This window comes from Daphnia pulex, chromosome 8, assembly GCF_021134715.1.
Source record: "Daphnia pulex isolate KAP4 chromosome 8, ASM2113471v1".
Lineage (NCBI taxonomy): Eukaryota > Metazoa > Arthropoda > Branchiopoda > Diplostraca > Daphniidae > Daphnia > Daphnia pulex.
Window position 1 is genome coordinate 8,092,874 of NC_060024.1, and position 16,450 is coordinate 8,109,323.

The 16,450-nt window shown below is 41.8% G+C and overlaps 3 protein-coding genes and 1 long non-coding RNA gene across 12 annotated transcripts; 1 reads left to right on the forward strand and 3 right to left on the reverse strand.

Moving 5' to 3' along the window:
- The first annotated feature begins 330 nt into the window (after positions 1-330).
- LOC124200834 (dual specificity protein phosphatase 9-like) lies at positions 331-5,659 on the forward strand. The gene is made up of 5 exons (XM_046597162.1): positions 331-1,175; positions 2,963-3,513; positions 3,598-3,733; positions 4,148-4,224; positions 4,323-5,659. The coding sequence occupies exons 1-5, from the start codon at positions 692-694 to the stop codon at positions 4,806-4,808; spliced, it is 1,734 nt and encodes a 577-aa protein (XP_046453118.1). The 5' UTR covers positions 331-691; the 3' UTR covers positions 4,809-5,659.
- A 151-nt stretch (positions 5,660-5,810) lies between these two features.
- On the reverse strand, positions 5,811-6,940 carry LOC124200836 (ADP-ribosylation factor-like protein 8B-A). Its single transcript, XM_046597166.1, has 4 exons — positions 6,703-6,940; positions 6,477-6,631; positions 6,246-6,407; positions 5,811-6,179 (listed from the first exon to the last, which is right to left on the reverse strand). Exons 1-4 carry the CDS (start codon positions 6,823-6,825, stop codon positions 6,056-6,058), a joined length of 564 nt encoding a protein of 187 aa, XP_046453122.1. The 5' UTR covers positions 6,826-6,940; the 3' UTR covers positions 5,811-6,055.
- A 1,509-nt stretch (positions 6,941-8,449) lies between these two features.
- On the reverse strand, positions 8,450-12,121 carry LOC124199648 (RNA-binding protein Musashi homolog 2-like). Of its 8 annotated transcripts, XM_046595555.1 has the most exons (7): positions 11,952-12,121; positions 11,789-11,869; positions 11,685-11,716; positions 11,461-11,610; positions 11,246-11,372; positions 10,341-10,584; positions 8,450-10,114 (listed from the first exon to the last, which is right to left on the reverse strand). In XM_046595555.1, the coding sequence occupies exons 4-7, from the start codon at positions 11,516-11,518 to the stop codon at positions 9,215-9,217; spliced, it is 1,329 nt and encodes a 442-aa protein (XP_046451511.1). In that variant the 5' UTR covers positions 11,519-11,610; positions 11,685-11,716; positions 11,789-11,869; positions 11,952-12,121; the 3' UTR covers positions 8,450-9,214. The 8 variants fall into 8 exon arrangements, with proteins under 8 accessions (XP_046451511.1, XP_046451512.1, XP_046451517.1 ...); XM_046595556.1 differs by lacking the exon at positions 11,789-11,869; XM_046595561.1 differs by lacking the exon at positions 11,461-11,610 and having other exon boundaries at positions 11,952-12,119.
- Positions 12,122-12,947: 826 nt separating this feature from the next.
- Positions 12,948-13,996, reverse strand: LOC124200335. Of its 2 annotated transcripts, none has more exons than XR_006877275.1 (3): positions 13,501-13,996; positions 13,285-13,435; positions 12,948-13,230 (listed from the first exon to the last, which is right to left on the reverse strand). It is a non-coding gene; the product is annotated as an uncharacterized LOC124200335 (long non-coding RNA). The 2 variants fall into 2 exon arrangements; XR_006877274.1 differs by having other exon boundaries at positions 13,296-13,435; positions 13,501-13,992.
- Positions 13,997-16,450: the final 2,454 nt, after the last annotated feature.

The following is a 16,450-nucleotide window of genomic DNA, read 5'->3' on the forward strand; positions in this document are numbered from 1 at the left end:
TCCTATCTGTTTTCAAGTGAATGAGAACAGCCAGAACACACTCGTCGGGATGGCCAAGCTCCGCCCTTCCAGTCAAGAAAGAAATTAGGGAAAAATAAAATAGAAAAAAGGAAGAAAAAGAAACAAACGTAAGAGGAAAACAATAGACGGTGCTGCCATCTTATCAAGGTTCTCTCCCATTCCACGGCCTTTCGTTTCTATCTATCTCTGCGCCGCCCAGCCAACCCACCAACCCCCCCGCCACTTCACGAGAGTAGAAACAAACTTTTTTCATTTTTTCCCTCCAACCGCCCACCGGACGACTACTAGCGCCACCGCTAGTCGCACAACTGAAAGGCCTTTTTACCCAGAGGCTACAGAGTGCAGAGAGTCAATCGCAGTGCAGCTCTGACGAAGAACGGACGCTTTCTTTTTTATTTCAAGATTTTTTAAACTTTTACACACACACCACACTCACAACCCAAAACAGCCATCACATTATTTTTGTTTTCTCTCACATCCTTTTGGGAAAGCAAAACAGACGGGCACGACAAAAGACAGGCCACCGTTTTGTTTGTTATTCGAGTGTGTTTCGACGACGCCCCGTTCCGATTTTGTCTCTCAGTGTTTGGTGTGTGTGTGTGTGTGTGTGCACCCAGTGTGTGTGTGTGAGTTTGGGGGGGAAAGTTGAAGTCTTTTGTGTGTGTGTGTGATGGTGAAAATGCCGGCCATGTCCGAAATGGCAGATTGTGGTGACGGAGTGATTAGCGCCGATGGATTGTGGGCTCAACTTCGTGACGCAACAGCTAATCCGTCGCCGCCGCCGCCACTGGGCGAAGGCGACGTGATGACTTTGCTGGATTGTCGCTCGGCCGCCGATTTCGGCGAGTGTCACATCCGCCGAGCCGTTCACTTGTCTCTGCCGTCCATCATGCTGCGGCGGCTAGCCGGAGGCAAAGTCACCATCAGCGCCGTTCTCAACAAATCCAACAATAATCCGGCGGATGGCGGCCCTAAACTACTGCCAGTCCGGACGCCGTTCCTATCACCACCCACCACCGGAAGTGGGCAGGGGGCCTCGACCAACAAGAAGCAGCAGCAACACACCTTCGTCTTGTGCGGAGGAGGTGGCGAGATTGTTTCCGTTTTGCGCAAATCTCTTATCCAGGATGGATGTCCAGTCGTCTGCCTTCAAGGTGAGATTATCTCGTTGGCCATTTCACAAAAACAAATCAAATAAAAACCCAGACAGTCGAGCTTGGTCTTATCTCCCAGCCAGACACACACACACACACTTTGACCGCCATTTTGTTTCGACGGAAGTTGTCGACAGGCAGACGATTTTCTTTCATTTTTTCCCGCCCTCTCTCTCTCCTACTCTTTTCTCTCTCTGTGTGTGTGTGTGATGGATGCATCGATATCTGTAGTAAGAATCGGCACAAAATGGCGTCGTCGCGCCGTGTGGTGGGAAATAATGGGCGTATAACATCCGGTGAAAACACACATTCATTGTGCGGATTTTTTTTTTCCTTTTTCTTTTTCTCATTGTTCTCTTTTTTTTATATTTTTCGTAATTCTCATCAAACAATGCCGCATTAGCTATAGCGTAGTAATCCGCGTCACCGGAAATCTCTTTTTTTTTGCTTTTTTTCGTTTCCAAAGTCTCGAATCCTCCATTTATATATATTTTTTCAAGTTTCTAGAGAGAGAGAGAGAAGGAACAGATGGCCCTCGGGACCTCCTTTAAAACACACGGCAGGGGAGTTTAGAGTTTTTCGACAGCCCGAGGGGGGTGGGAGAGAGACTTCCGGTGGATCTCCCAAACATAACACACAACACGTCAAAAAAGAACTTTTTCTTCTCCTTCTCTCTCCTTTTTTCCTTTTCTAACTAAAACGGGAGGCAGAAATTAAAGGGGCCTCTCCTTGAACGGCTGCACCTAGTGAGGTGTGTGTGTGTGTCAAACTTGATAATCATCGTTTTAACGGGGGGGGGGACTAAGTGTGATTTGGTTTTAAATCTGACCTCATTTTCCATCTGAATCAAACTGTGTCTGCAAATAAAAGAAGAAAAACGGTGACGAAACTGTTGCATTTCCGCCGTCTCCCCCTTCATCCTCCCGCCCATTCACCGAAGCCAAAATGGGCGCGGATCGGAAACCGTTTTCAATCCGCGCCACCGACAAAAAGGGAGCGGGGATTGGAAGAAGTCTGAATGGCGCAGCCCAAAACAGCCCAATAGTCTCCCTCTCTTTTTCTTTTCTTTCTTTCTTTATTATAAGCCCTTGGCTCTTACAATGTGGCACGCTGATCGCGTTCAAGGACTTAAACGTGAACGATGCTCATTGAAAAGATTTCGAAAAATATAGGGCCCCCTTTGAAGAAGAAGAAGGAGAAGAATTTTTCAGTATTCCCCCCCAAAAAAGAGTAAGAATAGGCTCTGGTGTAGGGGGGGTCTCCATCTTGTTGGAGGGGTAGAAGAAGATGGAGGAGGAGGAGGAATCTTGGCTTTTGTCAAGAACTCGAAGCGCTTTCTAAAATAAAAATATATATCTCTCTGGTCTTTTTTTCTATGCGATACAACAGCAGACAAGAGGGCCCTAACCTCATTTTTCCGCAACGCCATCTTGTCTGTTTTTCCACACATTTTTCGATTCCTTTTTTTCTTCTTTCATTTGACGGAAATTTTCGTTTTGTTTTGTCGCCGACTTGTTGTCGTTATTCGCGTGCTTTTCTTGTTTGAGTCTAACGACTCGCTAATTGAGTTAACGTCGACATTTCCTTTCTGTCAATGAATCAGTTGAAATCTCGAAGGCATAGATGGCGTTGACTTGGCGCTCATTCAATGACGCCAACATCAACACACACACCCGAGACCAAAACAACAAAACAAAACAAAAATAAAATGAAAAGAATTAAAAAAGTTTTTTCCTTCTTGTTGGATGAAAATGCTAATTAGGTTGATTTATTCATTCATTCATTAGGAGGTGTGGAAGAGTTCCGGAACAAGTACCCGGAATGGTGCGTGACGCGGGAATCTGAGACGGCCAACCCGAGCGAAGTCCTTCCCAACTTGCGCATCGGCGGCGATGCTGGGCTCAGGTCCACGACGGGTGTCGTCCGCCCACTCAGTCTGAACAATCGCCGGCCGGGCTCGCTCGGTTCCCGGTCCGCTTCTGATTCAGAAGAAGAGCGTCCCGACTCGTCCTTGGAGTCGGGCGAAATTCGCGTCGATGACGAGAACGGAATCGGAGTCGGCCCGCCGGAATTTGGTTCCGGCTTCAGTTTGGGGCTGAGCGTTGGACTTCGACTCGGCCTCGAATCGGAGCCGCTTCCGCCGCTGATGCTGGACAACGTCACGGCCGACTCGGCAGACATGGGCGGCCTGGGCGCCAAACATTTGGGACTCACCGCCATGAATGACATGGATCCGCTGGCCGATCCCGGTTTCCCAGTCGAAATCCTTCCTCACCTGTTCCTCGGCAACGCCCAAAATTCCCGCGATTGTGACGCCCTCGACAAACACCGCATCCGCGTAAGTTTTGGATTTTTTAAAAATGAAAATACGTGTTTTTTATTCAATATAAATTAATTTTTAATCTATTATGTCATTTTGCAGTACGTGGTGAATGTGACGCCGAATTTGCCCAACGTTTTCGAAGATTCCGGGACGATCCAGTACTTGCAAATTCCTATCACGGATCATTGGAGTCAAAATCTGGCCAGTTTCTTCCCTTCCGCCATCGGCTTCATTGGTAATTATCCGCCTTAGTTGTGTGTGTGTGCGACGATTGAATCGTCATTGATTTTCTCGTCGAGAAACTGTGCGGAATCACATTCGAGAGAGAGTAGAGAAGAGAGAAATCGATAAGTTTGTCATGTTTACATGTGTATGTCGTCGATGCATAATCGCATGCGAAAAAGAGCGCGACGGGATTCAGCTTCCTGCTCAGCTGCTGTCGTCATGGCAACAAGTTTTTTTTCTTCCCTCTCTCTCTCTCTCCTTTTTCTTTCCTTTTTTTCTTCTTGTTTAGCTCTCCTTCTTTTCTTTCTCTTTCTCTCCTTTTGTGAATCAATATTCCATTAAGTACAAGGTCGTGCGCGTGCTCGGCGGGAGAGAGCTAGAGAGAGATTTATCATTCTCTTAATGCTGATTTGATTTCCATTAGATGGAGCTCGAGAGCGGCAGGAAGGCGTTCTAGTCCACTGCCTGGCCGGAATTTCCCGCTCCGTCACCATCACAGTGGTGAGTTGACAGATAAACAGCCCTTTTGGGATCGGTCCAGAAATAATGTTTTCTAACTCTCTTTTTTTCTTTTTTCTCTTTCTTTTTTGGTGGACCAGGCTTATTTGATGTACAAAATGTCGATGAGTCTGAACGACGCGTACGACTTTGTGCGCCGAAAAAAGTCCAACATTTCGCCCAACTTCAACTTTATGGGCCAGCTGCTGGATTTTGAGCGACAGCTGAATCCGCCGAGTCCTCAGCGCTGCACTTGCCATCTCTCGGCCGGCGACAGCGGCAATAAGCCGGAAGATCACGCGGCTCTGATCCCGTTCACGCGGCTCTCGATCGAGGAGCCGGAAGACGAGGAAGAGTTACCTCTGTCAGCTGATCCCACTTCCATGGGAATCGATTCCGGTCTTCCGTCATCCGTCTCCATGTCGCCGTGCTCGGCTGAATCATCCGTCGCTTCCTCACCAGCCGTGATCCATTCTTCTCCCTCAGGCGGTGGCGGCAGCGGAAATGTCAAGCGCTTGCGCACGCTCGTCTGCCGTTGCCAAGCCTCCCTCTCCCAGTGCCATTTTACCACCCCGACCACTTTGTAAAATTTCCAATATACCAAAACTCGATACAAAAACACACACACACACATACAGGAAGGCAACACACACACACAGAAAGAAAGGAAAAGTCACCGGAAGCCAACCACACACACACCTTGGTGCATTTTAAAGAATCCAGAAAACAAAAATCTTTTCTCTCCTTGACCACAATTAAAAACGTTCTTTTTTATTATTTTATTTCCTAAAACACGCAAGTGATGAGTAATTCGCCATCTGTTGGCCTAGCTTGTCCCCTGTACGGTTTTTTAATGATTATTTTTTAATGAAAAAGAAGAATGAATGCTCTCCAAGGTCGGATGGGTTTGGCGTGCCTTTATTTCCCCCCCCATTTGATTTGTTTTCACACTTCTATTTGGCCAGAGAAAAAATACCTTACCAACTCTGTGTGCGTGTGTTGTCTGTTTTTAACTGATTTCAATCGTCGTTTATGTTCGTACTGTTCTACACACCACGCATAAACACACACACACACACTCTCCGTTTACATCAGGGACGTCGATTCGTTCGTTTTTTTTTTTTAAATCAAACTTACACACGCGTTTAGAATTCTGATCCTTGTCAATCTATTCGTGGCTCAAATCCTCCCCCCCCCCCCGACCTCACTTACTATTACCCTTTTTATGAATTTAATCCAGCGTCGCTCTTTTTTTTTTCAGGTGCCAAAAAATAAAAATAATTAGTATCGAAGACAGAATTATTTTTCCCTCACCTCTGCGTTGTTTCATCATCTCTTACCCCACCCCAGAAATGTTTATGTACGTGTCAAAACAAATATGATAACCTTACAAATTGTGCACGATCCAAGGTGTATAATATATCGATTTTCTATTCAACTTCTATATATAAAAAAAAATGAGAAATCAATACCACACACGACACAATGCGATAGACCTTTTAAATTTTCTTTAATCTACTGAAAAGGCGAAAAAAAATGGATACAATGCGACATTGATAAATTGGGGAAAAAAAAGGAGGAATTAAGTGTGGAGTACGACAAAATGTATCATAATAATCAAGAAACAATTGTTTCCATCGAAAAAGAGAATCAGCAGTTAATAGCGACCGGTTGATCGAGCTTTCACAGACAAAGCGGAGCTCCACATGAGAAAAACAAAGAGTCGTATTCGTACAAGAGGATTGATTTTTGATCTCGTACCGAGTCGGCTGCATTTGATATGACTGATCAATTGTCGCTCTTGCCTTCCCTTGTCTTTTCTAGCCTCGGCCCATTAACGGGTGCCACCCGACTTGGAATGTGTAATCAGCCATTGTAGAGTGATGTCAATGTTGCCCTTTTCCTTGCATGAAATTGAATAGCAGCAAATTTCTCTGTCCTGGATGGCTGACAAATTCCTATCGAGAGAAATTTAGTCTTCATTACAGTTCAACACTGGTTCCTACACAGATTTCTACACTCACATCCTCTCGATCAGTCCATTTTCATCCAATGCATTTGGTAGGTCCCTCTTGTTGCCCAAAACCAACACAGGAATACCTGCTAGTTGTGGTTTATCCAGTAAATGGTGAAGCTCATTTCGGGAAGCTTCAATTTTGTCGTGATCAGCTGCATCAACCATATATCTACAACAAATGAAATAAAATGAGAATAAGAATCAGCTGTGAAATATTTAAAACTACCATGACACTTACACAATAGCATTGACACCTCTGCAGTATCTTTCCCACATTGATCTGAATCGGGGTTGACCTCCAATATCCCATAATTTGATAGTGACATTTCCTTTGGTTATCTTTCTCATGTTGAACCCAACAGTAGGTATCATATCTTCACTGAATTGTCCAGACTGTAAATAAATAAGAAAATGTGTTGATTACGCTAAAAATAAAGAGGGATGAATCATCAAAGATGAGATACCGCGATAACGTTGACGAATGTCGTTTTGCCAGAATATTGTAATCCTACTAATGTTAGTTCCATTTCCTCTTTCCAAAATAAGCTTTTGAACCAGTCCAGAATTCGATTAACCAAGGCAAACATTTTTAATTGTTTAGATAAGAAACAACAGCAGGCCAAAACCGGGAGTAGACTCGAGTAATCACAAAAAACAACCGACTAGTATTACTGTCGAGAGACAAACCAATTTTGACAAATAAACTGCTTCTATAGGAAATGAAAATCCAACACTAGATGGCAGCACATTTTAAATAGAGATGGACTATCTACCACCGCTAGGTTCGCTAGTAGTTAAGAGCCCAAATGTTTGGCGTTTAGATTTGAAAAAACCAAAAACCAAACACCAAAACATATTAAACGAAGTTAAATAGTTTTATTAAAACTAAACATCGCAATGGTTAAGGAATTTTAATCTAGATTAAGAGTTGCGTAGTCCTTTCCATCATAGATTTAAAGGCTATAATGGCTATTAAAAAAATGCATGGTTCAGCCTCTAGGATTCCGAGAAAATTTGGGAATGATGCTAGCGTCAAACATTCCCAGTGACTGTTACAGATCACTTCTCTGCACATGCATGTTTTTTTCAAGGCTCATTACAATTTTATACACATTTTCCGATTGTTTATGTTTCAGAATTTGATAACACATAATTTTCAATGATTATAAACTAATTAATCCTTTCAAGCTCGTGGCAGGCTTTTCATTTACGTACTTTTACTGGAAAGACTCTTACTAGTCAAGGAAATATTATAGCCTAATTTATATGCCCACTACCACTAGTAAGTGTCTGATAAATGTAAATGACCAAAATGAAGACAACATTCCTCTTTCCACTGTACGTCGACGACGACCTAGACGCTAGACCCTCTCACATCTGTAGCTATTTCCATTCCCGAAGGATATTTTGTATGTATAGATATTTTCATTCTGGTCGCTATTTTTTTGCCTCGATTTATTAGTTCGTTCTTGGCTGGTGCTAACAAATCAGCTTCTGAGTTCGACGCTGAATGACAACTGAAATATAGCACCCGTTTTTTGAGAGAAGAATATTCGTTCTTCGGTATTAAATCGATATATCAAATTTTTTACTTTTTTTTCTAACAGTATCAAGGGATTTAAATTTGCCTTATGCAATAATTCTAATTTCAAGTTTCACACCTCTTCATTTTCAATATTAAATAGTGCATTTTTCTAGTATTGATGACTAAGACAAAATACATAACTCATTTAATTAGTATAATATGGTGATGTATCGGGAACATGGAGGCATGGTCTATTAACTGTTAATAGACCATGATGGAAGACTGGAACCTAAAAAGACAACCAAAATAGTGTGAGCCAAAAAAATTAATGGCAATAATTGAAAAAAAAAACAAAAAAACACTCAAACATTCAAAAGAGTTTACATAAAAAACATGATTAAAATTCGTAGCTTGAGAGTAAAGGTTTTTGCTTGTTTTTGCCTTTTTGGTTCATTTTCTAGTTGGGTTTAACAGTTTCCAGCTGCTTTTCCTCTTGCAGCAGACCAGCAGCAGCAGCAGCAATTTATCAGCTACTTTCCCTGCAATTTCTTCTTCTTTTAAAAAAGTAGAATACAGAGATGGGTGTAAGTTATAAGTACGTAATAAACTAAAGGGATTGGACTAAAATACTTATGTGGTTAAATTTGGTTCGTAAAAATAAAGAAACTAGACACAGAAGCCAAACATAATTTTTGACATTTGTTCGTCCTAACATGGCCAAGACAACAATACAATACATTTCGCCATCTAGTGTTGCAATCGACAAAATATATTATTTGAACATTTGACAAAGAAATATGACACTTGTTTACTCGGGACTAAACTAACTAACGCAAAAAAAAAAAAAAAAATCGGAATACGTTTTTGAATTTTTTGTTTACATCACTATAATAATGGTGAAAAAACGTAACTTTCATTACTATCCGGAGTCCGAGACTTTGGGGTTTCACATTGTTCATGATTTACTTAAGATCAGTGCAGTGAAAGTTACTAAATTTGATAATTTCAAATCGTTAGGAAAAAAAAAAAAAATATGCCAAAAAAGATAAACATACAAACAAACAAAACACGGACAAAAACATGGCTCGCTGCAAAGACGACAAAAGTTAAAACGCATATTGCTCATTCTGAATTTTGATTAATTATTATTTCTTTCTTTTTACTCATCTTTTTTTCTCGTTCAATTTACGATTCGGCACCAATATGACAAATGATATTTAAAAATAATATCACAACACAAATGAAAGGACAATTAGTTTCTTAACGGGAGAAGATGAGGGTATCATCGTTGGTTTCGACAAGAAATGAGAAAAATGAACAAAAAAACAAACAAACAAAAACAAATGATGAAGGTAGAAAGAGGAAAAGAACAAGAAAGGGAGAGAAAAAGTCGTCAATTTTCACACAATTTTATTTTCTTACTTCTTGCTCCGTCAAGTGAAGAGCTATCCCTACATTCCCATTCCGTAGATTTGGTTCCAGTCGACTCCCTGAAAACTGGACATGTCCACGTTGGCCAAGTTGTATCCTTGGTAGGCGGCCGCCTGTTGTGTGGCTGTAGAAGCGGTTGACATGGCGTGGTAATGATGGTGGTGACCGGAAGAAGCGGCAGCCATGGCGGCGGCTGCAGCTGCAGCCTGGACGTTTCCCTGGGCAGCGCCGGGTAGAGAATAAGGACTGTAGCGGTAGCTGGATAATGGTGGATAACTGGACACAAGTTTTCCGTAGCCAGCGGAAGCAACGGCCGACTGAGCCAAAGCGGCCTGCTGTTGATGGGCTACAACGGCAGCTTGGACTTGAGCCGCTTGAGTGGCCAAAAAATGCAGAGCGGCTACCTGTATGACAGACGATTGTTGAACGTGAGCCACTTCCAAAGCCAATCCAGCGACGCCGAAACCATTGAGAAGAACGCTATGTTTAGCAGCCAGGAGGGCCGATGTGTTCGAAGCCAGAATGGCCTCCTTGGGCTGGGCTTTCTTGCATTCCACCTTCTTGTCCTTGATCATGTGGTAGTGAATCTCGCAGATGCGATCAACGACGTCCTCGCTCTCGAATGTGACGAATCCGAATCCGCGGTGACGTTTCGTCTGCTGGTCCATCAGCATAACGGCCTCCTCGACGTGTCCAAATTGATTGAAATAGTCCTCGACTTCGTCGGCTGACGTGTCCTGACTGACACCACCGACGAAGACCTTCCTCGTCTTGGATGAAGACGTCACTTTGCCATTGTTCTTGGGCGTCGCGTGTTTTGGGTCGATCTTCCTGCCATTGAGAGTGTGCGCAGGGACGGCCAGCACACGATCCACGCTGCTTGCTTCGGCAAAGGTGATGAAGCCAAAGCCTCGACTTCTCTGTGATCGATCGATTCATCCATATACAACCCGCAAAAGAATAAAAGAAAAAGAAATTTCAATTAATCTGGGCCTCTCAATTGTCATTTGATTCCGCTGTCCACGTCAAGTTTCTTGTCCTGCTCGCCCAATTAGCAGCCCCAAAAATCTTTCCCAATCATGCACACTCTTTCGAGTCCCATTTAGGAATGTACTTAAATTTGTGAGACAGAGAGGAGTTGCCAACCTGAGTGAGAGGATCCTTGAGCACCTGAACGTCGATAATGGTACCGTACTGGCCAAAGTACTCGCCCAGCTTGTCGGTCGACGTTTGCCAGCTGAGACCACCCACGAAGAGCTTGTTGTGTGGCAGGTCGGTTGGAGTTGAGCGACCGGAAGAGCTGCTCTGATCCAAGGCCAGTCCGCTCATTCCGACATCCGTTTTCATTCCGCGGCCGGCAGAACTGTTGCTATTGCTATCCATACCCGTTCTGCATCGACAAGTGTGGCGAGTCGCGCCCATAGGTCGTCATTTATGGCACCAATCGAATCGAGGAGGGAGAGAGTAAGGAAACATGAAGGGGATGAAGGAGAGAGACAAAGAGAGAAAAAAAGAAAACAAAAAGGTTAAAAAAATGATTAAAAAATATCGTTAGTCGTTAATACAAGGCAAAAATATTCTAATTCATACTGCGCTAGATAGTGATAGAAAGAAGAAGCTATCAAAAGTCTAGAAAGATTTCAACTGTGGGGTTACAACTTTTTGTTTGTATATATCCGGCTTACTAACACATTTACGCATCCGCTTAAGTGCAGGTGAAAAAAGGGGGGATTCTCATTAATTACTTTTTTTTTTTTTTTTTTTTTTTAAATGGCAGAGGGAGGGAATGGTAAAACTGAAAACCGGAAGTGGGCATATGACGATCTAAAGATATAGAAAGATAAGAGAAAGACAACTCGCAACTTCTAGATCGAGACTACGTCATCATTGATTTACCTGGATCCAACAGATATATAAGCTAGATTTGTAAATTTTTAGATAATTAACAACAAATTACAACGGTTAAAACAGGGTGGTAATCAATTATTATAAAAAGTGAAACGCGATTCCCACTACGAATCCGGGGGTGTCCAGCTATCTAACACACTTTCCTTTTCCATGTTGGGATGTTATTTGCGTGTAATTGACCGAGGTCATGATGAGCAGCAGCAGCAGCAGCAGTGGGCGAGGTCAATTCTAGGGTTTTCTCGTCTGTCGGTTTTGGTGGTGTGTGATTACCTGGTATTTTATAGCCACATAATTCCCGTCTGTCTAACGCGTCTTGCCCGTACTATAGTTACGGTTAAGTTCTATATTACATCGGTACCATAATTCTTTTTTCGAATCAGAAAATGAACGTGTAAAATGGATATTCTTTTGTTCATCGTTATTAACTATATCAAATTGTTTCCGCTTCTTTCTGGAGACTAGCAGTCTAAGCAAGATTCCCATTAGATTAGGTGAATCCCCACCAACCCTTTCCAGAATGGCATTGAGTAAGAACAATATGCATATCCATCAAGAATAAAAATATAATAACTTGGCACTCACCTAGATGTTGGAAACTCGTCAGTAATCAGTTCCTACAATGGGACAAAACAGAAAAAAAAATACTTGATGTTGATTGATATCATGTTTTGAATTGTTCTAAGTACCGATGAAAAAAGTACAGGTGGGTTTTGCTCAAAGACTGTGCACTCCAAAGACCAAAATTAGTTCTTTGACCAACGCCAATACTGCAAGCCAGGTGGTGGCAATGTCAAAATCGATTCAGATTGAAGCCAGAACAGATGGGGGCTCCTAAAGAAAACTACGCACCTGCAGGTGGTGATGTCAAGGTAAATTATTCTTCTAAAACCTCTAAAACGCACACAATATTAAACCGAAAGCATTCTTCTTCATGCCAAAGGGTTTCTTTCAAAGTTTTGAAGGTTTTGAATGAGGGGTATGAGCTGAGAGTATGAGCGTGTGAGCGTAACATAGATAAAGAAGACCTTTCTGGGAGGAGGCGCATCTAGCGCTCAGATCACCAACTACGTTATTTTTCGAGTAAACGAAAATATTAATATTTTTTTTATTTTTATTATAATTTTAAATTTGATTAAAAAAATTTGATTTAAATGAAAAGGAAAGTATGAAAAAGGGGGACCCATACTTTCCTCTTCTCCCCTTTCTTCCCTCGGGCCAATTCTCTGTAGATTCGGTCGCGAAAAAAGTAAACAACAGGGGAAAAATTTTTTTTAAATAGACCTTTTTCACATTGCGTAAAGTTGGGATTTTCTAATATGGCAATGCCGTAATCGGCCATTTTAGATTTCATTATTTTTTCCCTGTGTAAATTCCCATAAGGAATCGGGGTACCTTTACTTTTAATTCATTTTTTAATTATAAGTGTGTTACAGCCAATTTATTTTTCATCGATCGCGTTCCCCGATGAATTTGTAACATTTTCATGTATGGTAAGTATTACTTGTGGCTTATATTAATTATGTAATTTGAACTTTCATTAGGTTGTTTTGATTCTGGAATGTCAAAACAGACATGTTGTGTGTTGCCGTTTGGCTGCGGTAACAGATACAATGTTTATGAATCTGTTGTGTAAGTTTTGCATCCCAAAAGTGAATGTTATTGGACATCCAGAATATGTGGTAAAAATTCCCTCAAAAGTAAATGGGGTTAACTAGTTTAAAATTTACTAATTCAACTGCTTTAACATTTAGTTCCCTAATCTGACCAAGCGTTCACTATGATTAGGCTATCTGATTCTGATTCATTATCGTTATTTATTTATCACTATAAGAATACTCACGATTCTACTTTCTAGAGAAACATTTGTATTAAACGAGGTGAAAAGAAGTTTTTAATACAGATACTGAACATGTGACACTGTTTCAACTAGTAATTGTCTTTTCATTTTTCAATACTTTTATTCGAAGAACCAATGCCTAGTTTTCTAATGCAAGAGCAGTTGAAGGTAGATGGATGCTGCTCGTTTGTTGATTCACCAATTTGTTGATGTGTCTATCAAAGGTGTTCTGCATTGGGTATATCCAGCGGTATCTTTCATAACATCAGTTACTGCATCTTTTGATACTGTCTATGGGAGAAAATGATGAAATATGTTAAGTAATGGTTTACATGACATAATCACCATCCTCTTACATCTTTGAACATATACTAGCAATCTGCCTTCTTACAGAGTGACTAATTCTTTTAACAGTAGCCATCCCAATGGAATTATTCTCTTGATTACGTGTTGGTGCCCAGTCAACATCTTTAGTTAAATACATAACTTGGCTGAACTATTCAGGGAAATATTTAAAATAAGATCTTAATCAATGAATTACTTTAAAAAATAATATGTTACCGGAAGCAAAATGTTGCAAACTCTGCTTTATTTTGCCAATCTTTTTTTCTCATATTTGTTCTTTTCAGCCATACATGGCTCCTACTTTATAAAACCACATATTCTGGATGTCCCTACTTTATAAAACCACATATTCTGGATGTCCAATAACATTCACTTTTGGGATGCAAAACTTACATAACAGATTCATAAACATTGTATCTGTTACCGCAGCCAAACGGCAACACACAACATGTCTGTTTTGACATTCCAGAATCAAAACAACCTAATGAAAGTTCAAATTACATAATTAATATAAGCCACAAGTAATACTTACCATACATGAAAATGTTACAAATTCATCGGGGAACGCGATCGATGAAAAATAAATTGGCTGTAACACACTTATAATTAAAAAATGAATTAAAAGTAAAGGTACCCCGATTCCTTATGGGAATTTACACAGGGAAAAAATAATGAAATCTAAAATGGCCGATTACGGCATTGCCATATTAGAAAATCCCAACTTTACGCAATGTGAAAAAGGTCTATACAAGGAATGTGATCTGGAGACACAAATTGCTACACATACTAAACAAGATATGTAGCAATTAACTGAGACACACAAAAAAATAAAAAAATAATAAGCTGATTCTCAAAATCCACTTTGTATTGAAAAAAAACACTTTCAGCCAATACAGACAACCAAAAAGACCAATAAACATGGCGGACATAGAAACAATTGACTCGCGAAGCCGCAAGGTGAATAGCCTCTATAGCGGTGAATTCTCATATGAGTAGTATTAGGTTACAACCTGTGCAATTCATATGCCATTTTTCAAATTTTTCCTTGTTTTTTCTATATTTTTAAAGCGAAATAGATGGAATGCCTAGATTCTGTAAAAAATGCGAGTTTTTTCTCATTTTTAAAACAAAATCTGATTTTTTTTTCTTAGTCCTTGCCAAAGAAAAGTCCTTGTTTAAAATTAGAACGTTGAGTGGCCGTAACTTACGTAGGCTATGCTTCAGGGGTATAGCTCGACCACCGGCCTAGGGTTCAGTAGGCCATAATGGAGCATGGTATAAGAGCTTAATGCCTTAATGGTAGGGAGACTCCTATGAGTCCTATCCCTGAAAAGTGTCGTCGTTTTCAGGAATGTAGTTGGCGCTGCTAAACAACGTAATCGAGATTGTTAGGGAGGTACAGGGAAAAAAAAAATGTTTTTCGATTTTTTTTTGTTGTAATGTTTTCATAGTGTCGCGTGGTCAATGACCACGCTATGTGATACGTCTGATATGTAGTCCAACCGGACGTACTGTATGACTGTGCCGGCCTAGCCGGGTATATAAGCGTAGAGCATCGGGCTGTCCAGGGCTGTCTAACAGTGATTCTACTAGAATGTAGTATTAGCAATACACTCCTTATCGTTGTATGTTACAATAGCTATGACGGAGCGATGTGACGGAGAAAACGGCGCCTTGAGTGCGATCCCTGGTAACAAGGGTGAGGAGAACGGAGCGGGGGATAAGTAAGAATTAGGGAGTAGTATTTGTTATTGTTGTTGATTTGTTGTTTTGTTGTTGTTAGCGCACGGTGAGCAGCGGGTTTCAGACCGCGGGCAAGATCCGGGGTCACTTGAAAACGCAGGTTTAGCGGAAAAAGCGTGAGCCTTTTGTCCGCAAGAAACGGGGTCGTTTGGGTTATAAGCGCACGGTGAGCAACGAGCTTTTTGGCCGCGTGCAAGACCTGGGGTCGCTTGAAAACGCACGTTGAGCGGAAAAAGCGTGAGCCTTTTGTCCGCAAGAAACGGGGTCGTTTGGTTTGTAAGCGCACAGTGAGCAGCGGGAAGTGTCAAAGCTTTCGGACGTGGGCAAGATCTGGGGTCGCTGAAAACGCACGGTGAGCAACGGGAAGTGTTTCACTTCTCGAAGGTTGCAACATGCCGGGGTCGTTTAGTGTTTTGTTCGTGTTCTTTTTGTGTGTTTTTTGTGTTGTGAAGAAGTGAGCTGTGTATGGTGTACGGACCCGAAGACAGTGATGGCCGAAGGAGGAAGGCAGTTGGACCGGTGGAAAGAGAGCTTGATCAGCCCCTATGGAGCGGGAGATCGACAAGATAATTGGTGATGGCGAGAGGGTCGAAGAGAGACCGGTGGAAGGAGCGGAGAAGAGAGACCAACGGAGAGAGAGCGATTGATAGAGACCTACGGGAGGAGAGAAGCTGGGAGACCGGCGGAAGGTCGAGAGCCCGACAGCAAGGCGACGGCGAGCGACAACGGAGAGAGAGAGCGACGCAAGAGACAACGGAGAGATAGAGCGATCGAGACGACAGAGCGGGATAGAAACAATGGAGCTAGAGAAAGAAGAAGGAACGAGAGCGACAGAGGAGAGAGCGACGAGCGGAGAGAGCGACGAGCGACAGCGGAGAGAGCGACGAGCGACAGCGGAGAGAGCGACGAGCGACAGCGGAGAGAGCGTTGTCACGTTATTTTTTTAAAATTACATATTAGTATTGCTATCGATCGGAGAGACTAACGGGTGACGATCTGGAAGTCGAACTGAGTTCATTGTTAGTGACATTTTGTACGTGATTGATTTTTCAAATGGTTGCAGTATTTTGTGCATTTTTTTTAAAGTCGTAGTACTGTTCCGGTTTGGTTTTCTTTGCCATACAGATTTTATTAGTTATTATTGTATGGGTTTTGTGTGATAGGGAATTAAGCGTGATTGAATTATTGTTTTGTGCTGTCGATGCGTGAATTTTGTTCGTATAGATTTATTTTGTTGTGGATATTTTAGTCGATTGCTTTGTTTTGTCCTGACTACTCGGCACGTGCACGTGTGAGATATTTCCTGACGAGTAATTTTTTGCTGATGTGAGTTATTTGATATGTTTTGTATGTTTTTGAATGAATTTTGTCGTTGTGTTGCCGCAGTCGGGGACGACTGCGAGTTAAAGAGGGGGATGTTGCG

Coding starts and splice junctions, on each gene's coding strand:
- LOC124199648 (XM_046595556.1), bottom strand. CDS start 11,518: ATGAACAAAAGAATATCCATTTTACACGTTCATTTTCTGATTCGAAAA. Junction 10,585..11,245: donor AACATCCCAACATGGAAAAG/GAAAGTGTGTTA, acceptor TTGTCGATGCAG/AACGGGTATGGATAGCAATA. Junction 10,115..10,340: donor TCAAGGATCCTCTCACTCAG/GTTGGCAACTCC, acceptor GATCGATCACAG/AGAAGTCGAGGCTTTGGCTT.
- LOC124200836 (XM_046597166.1), bottom strand. CDS start 6,825: ATGTTTGCCTTGGTTAATCGAATTCTGGACTGGTTCAAAAGCTTATTT. Junction 6,408..6,476: donor AGAGGTGTCAATGCTATTGT/GTAAGTGTCATG, acceptor CATTTGTTGTAG/ATATATGGTTGATGCAGCTG. Junction 6,180..6,245: donor AATGGACTGATCGAGAGGAT/GTGAGTGTAGAA, acceptor TTCTCTCGATAG/GAATTTGTCAGCCATCCAGG.
- LOC124200834 (XM_046597162.1), top strand. CDS start 692: ATGGTGAAAATGCCGGCCATGTCCGAAATGGCAGATTGTGGTGACGGA. Junction 1,176..2,962: donor TCCAGTCGTCTGCCTTCAAG/GTGAGATTATCT, acceptor TTCATTCATTAG/GAGGTGTGGAAGAGTTCCGG. Junction 4,225..4,322: donor GCTCCGTCACCATCACAGTG/GTGAGTTGACAG, acceptor TTGGTGGACCAG/GCTTATTTGATGTACAAAAT.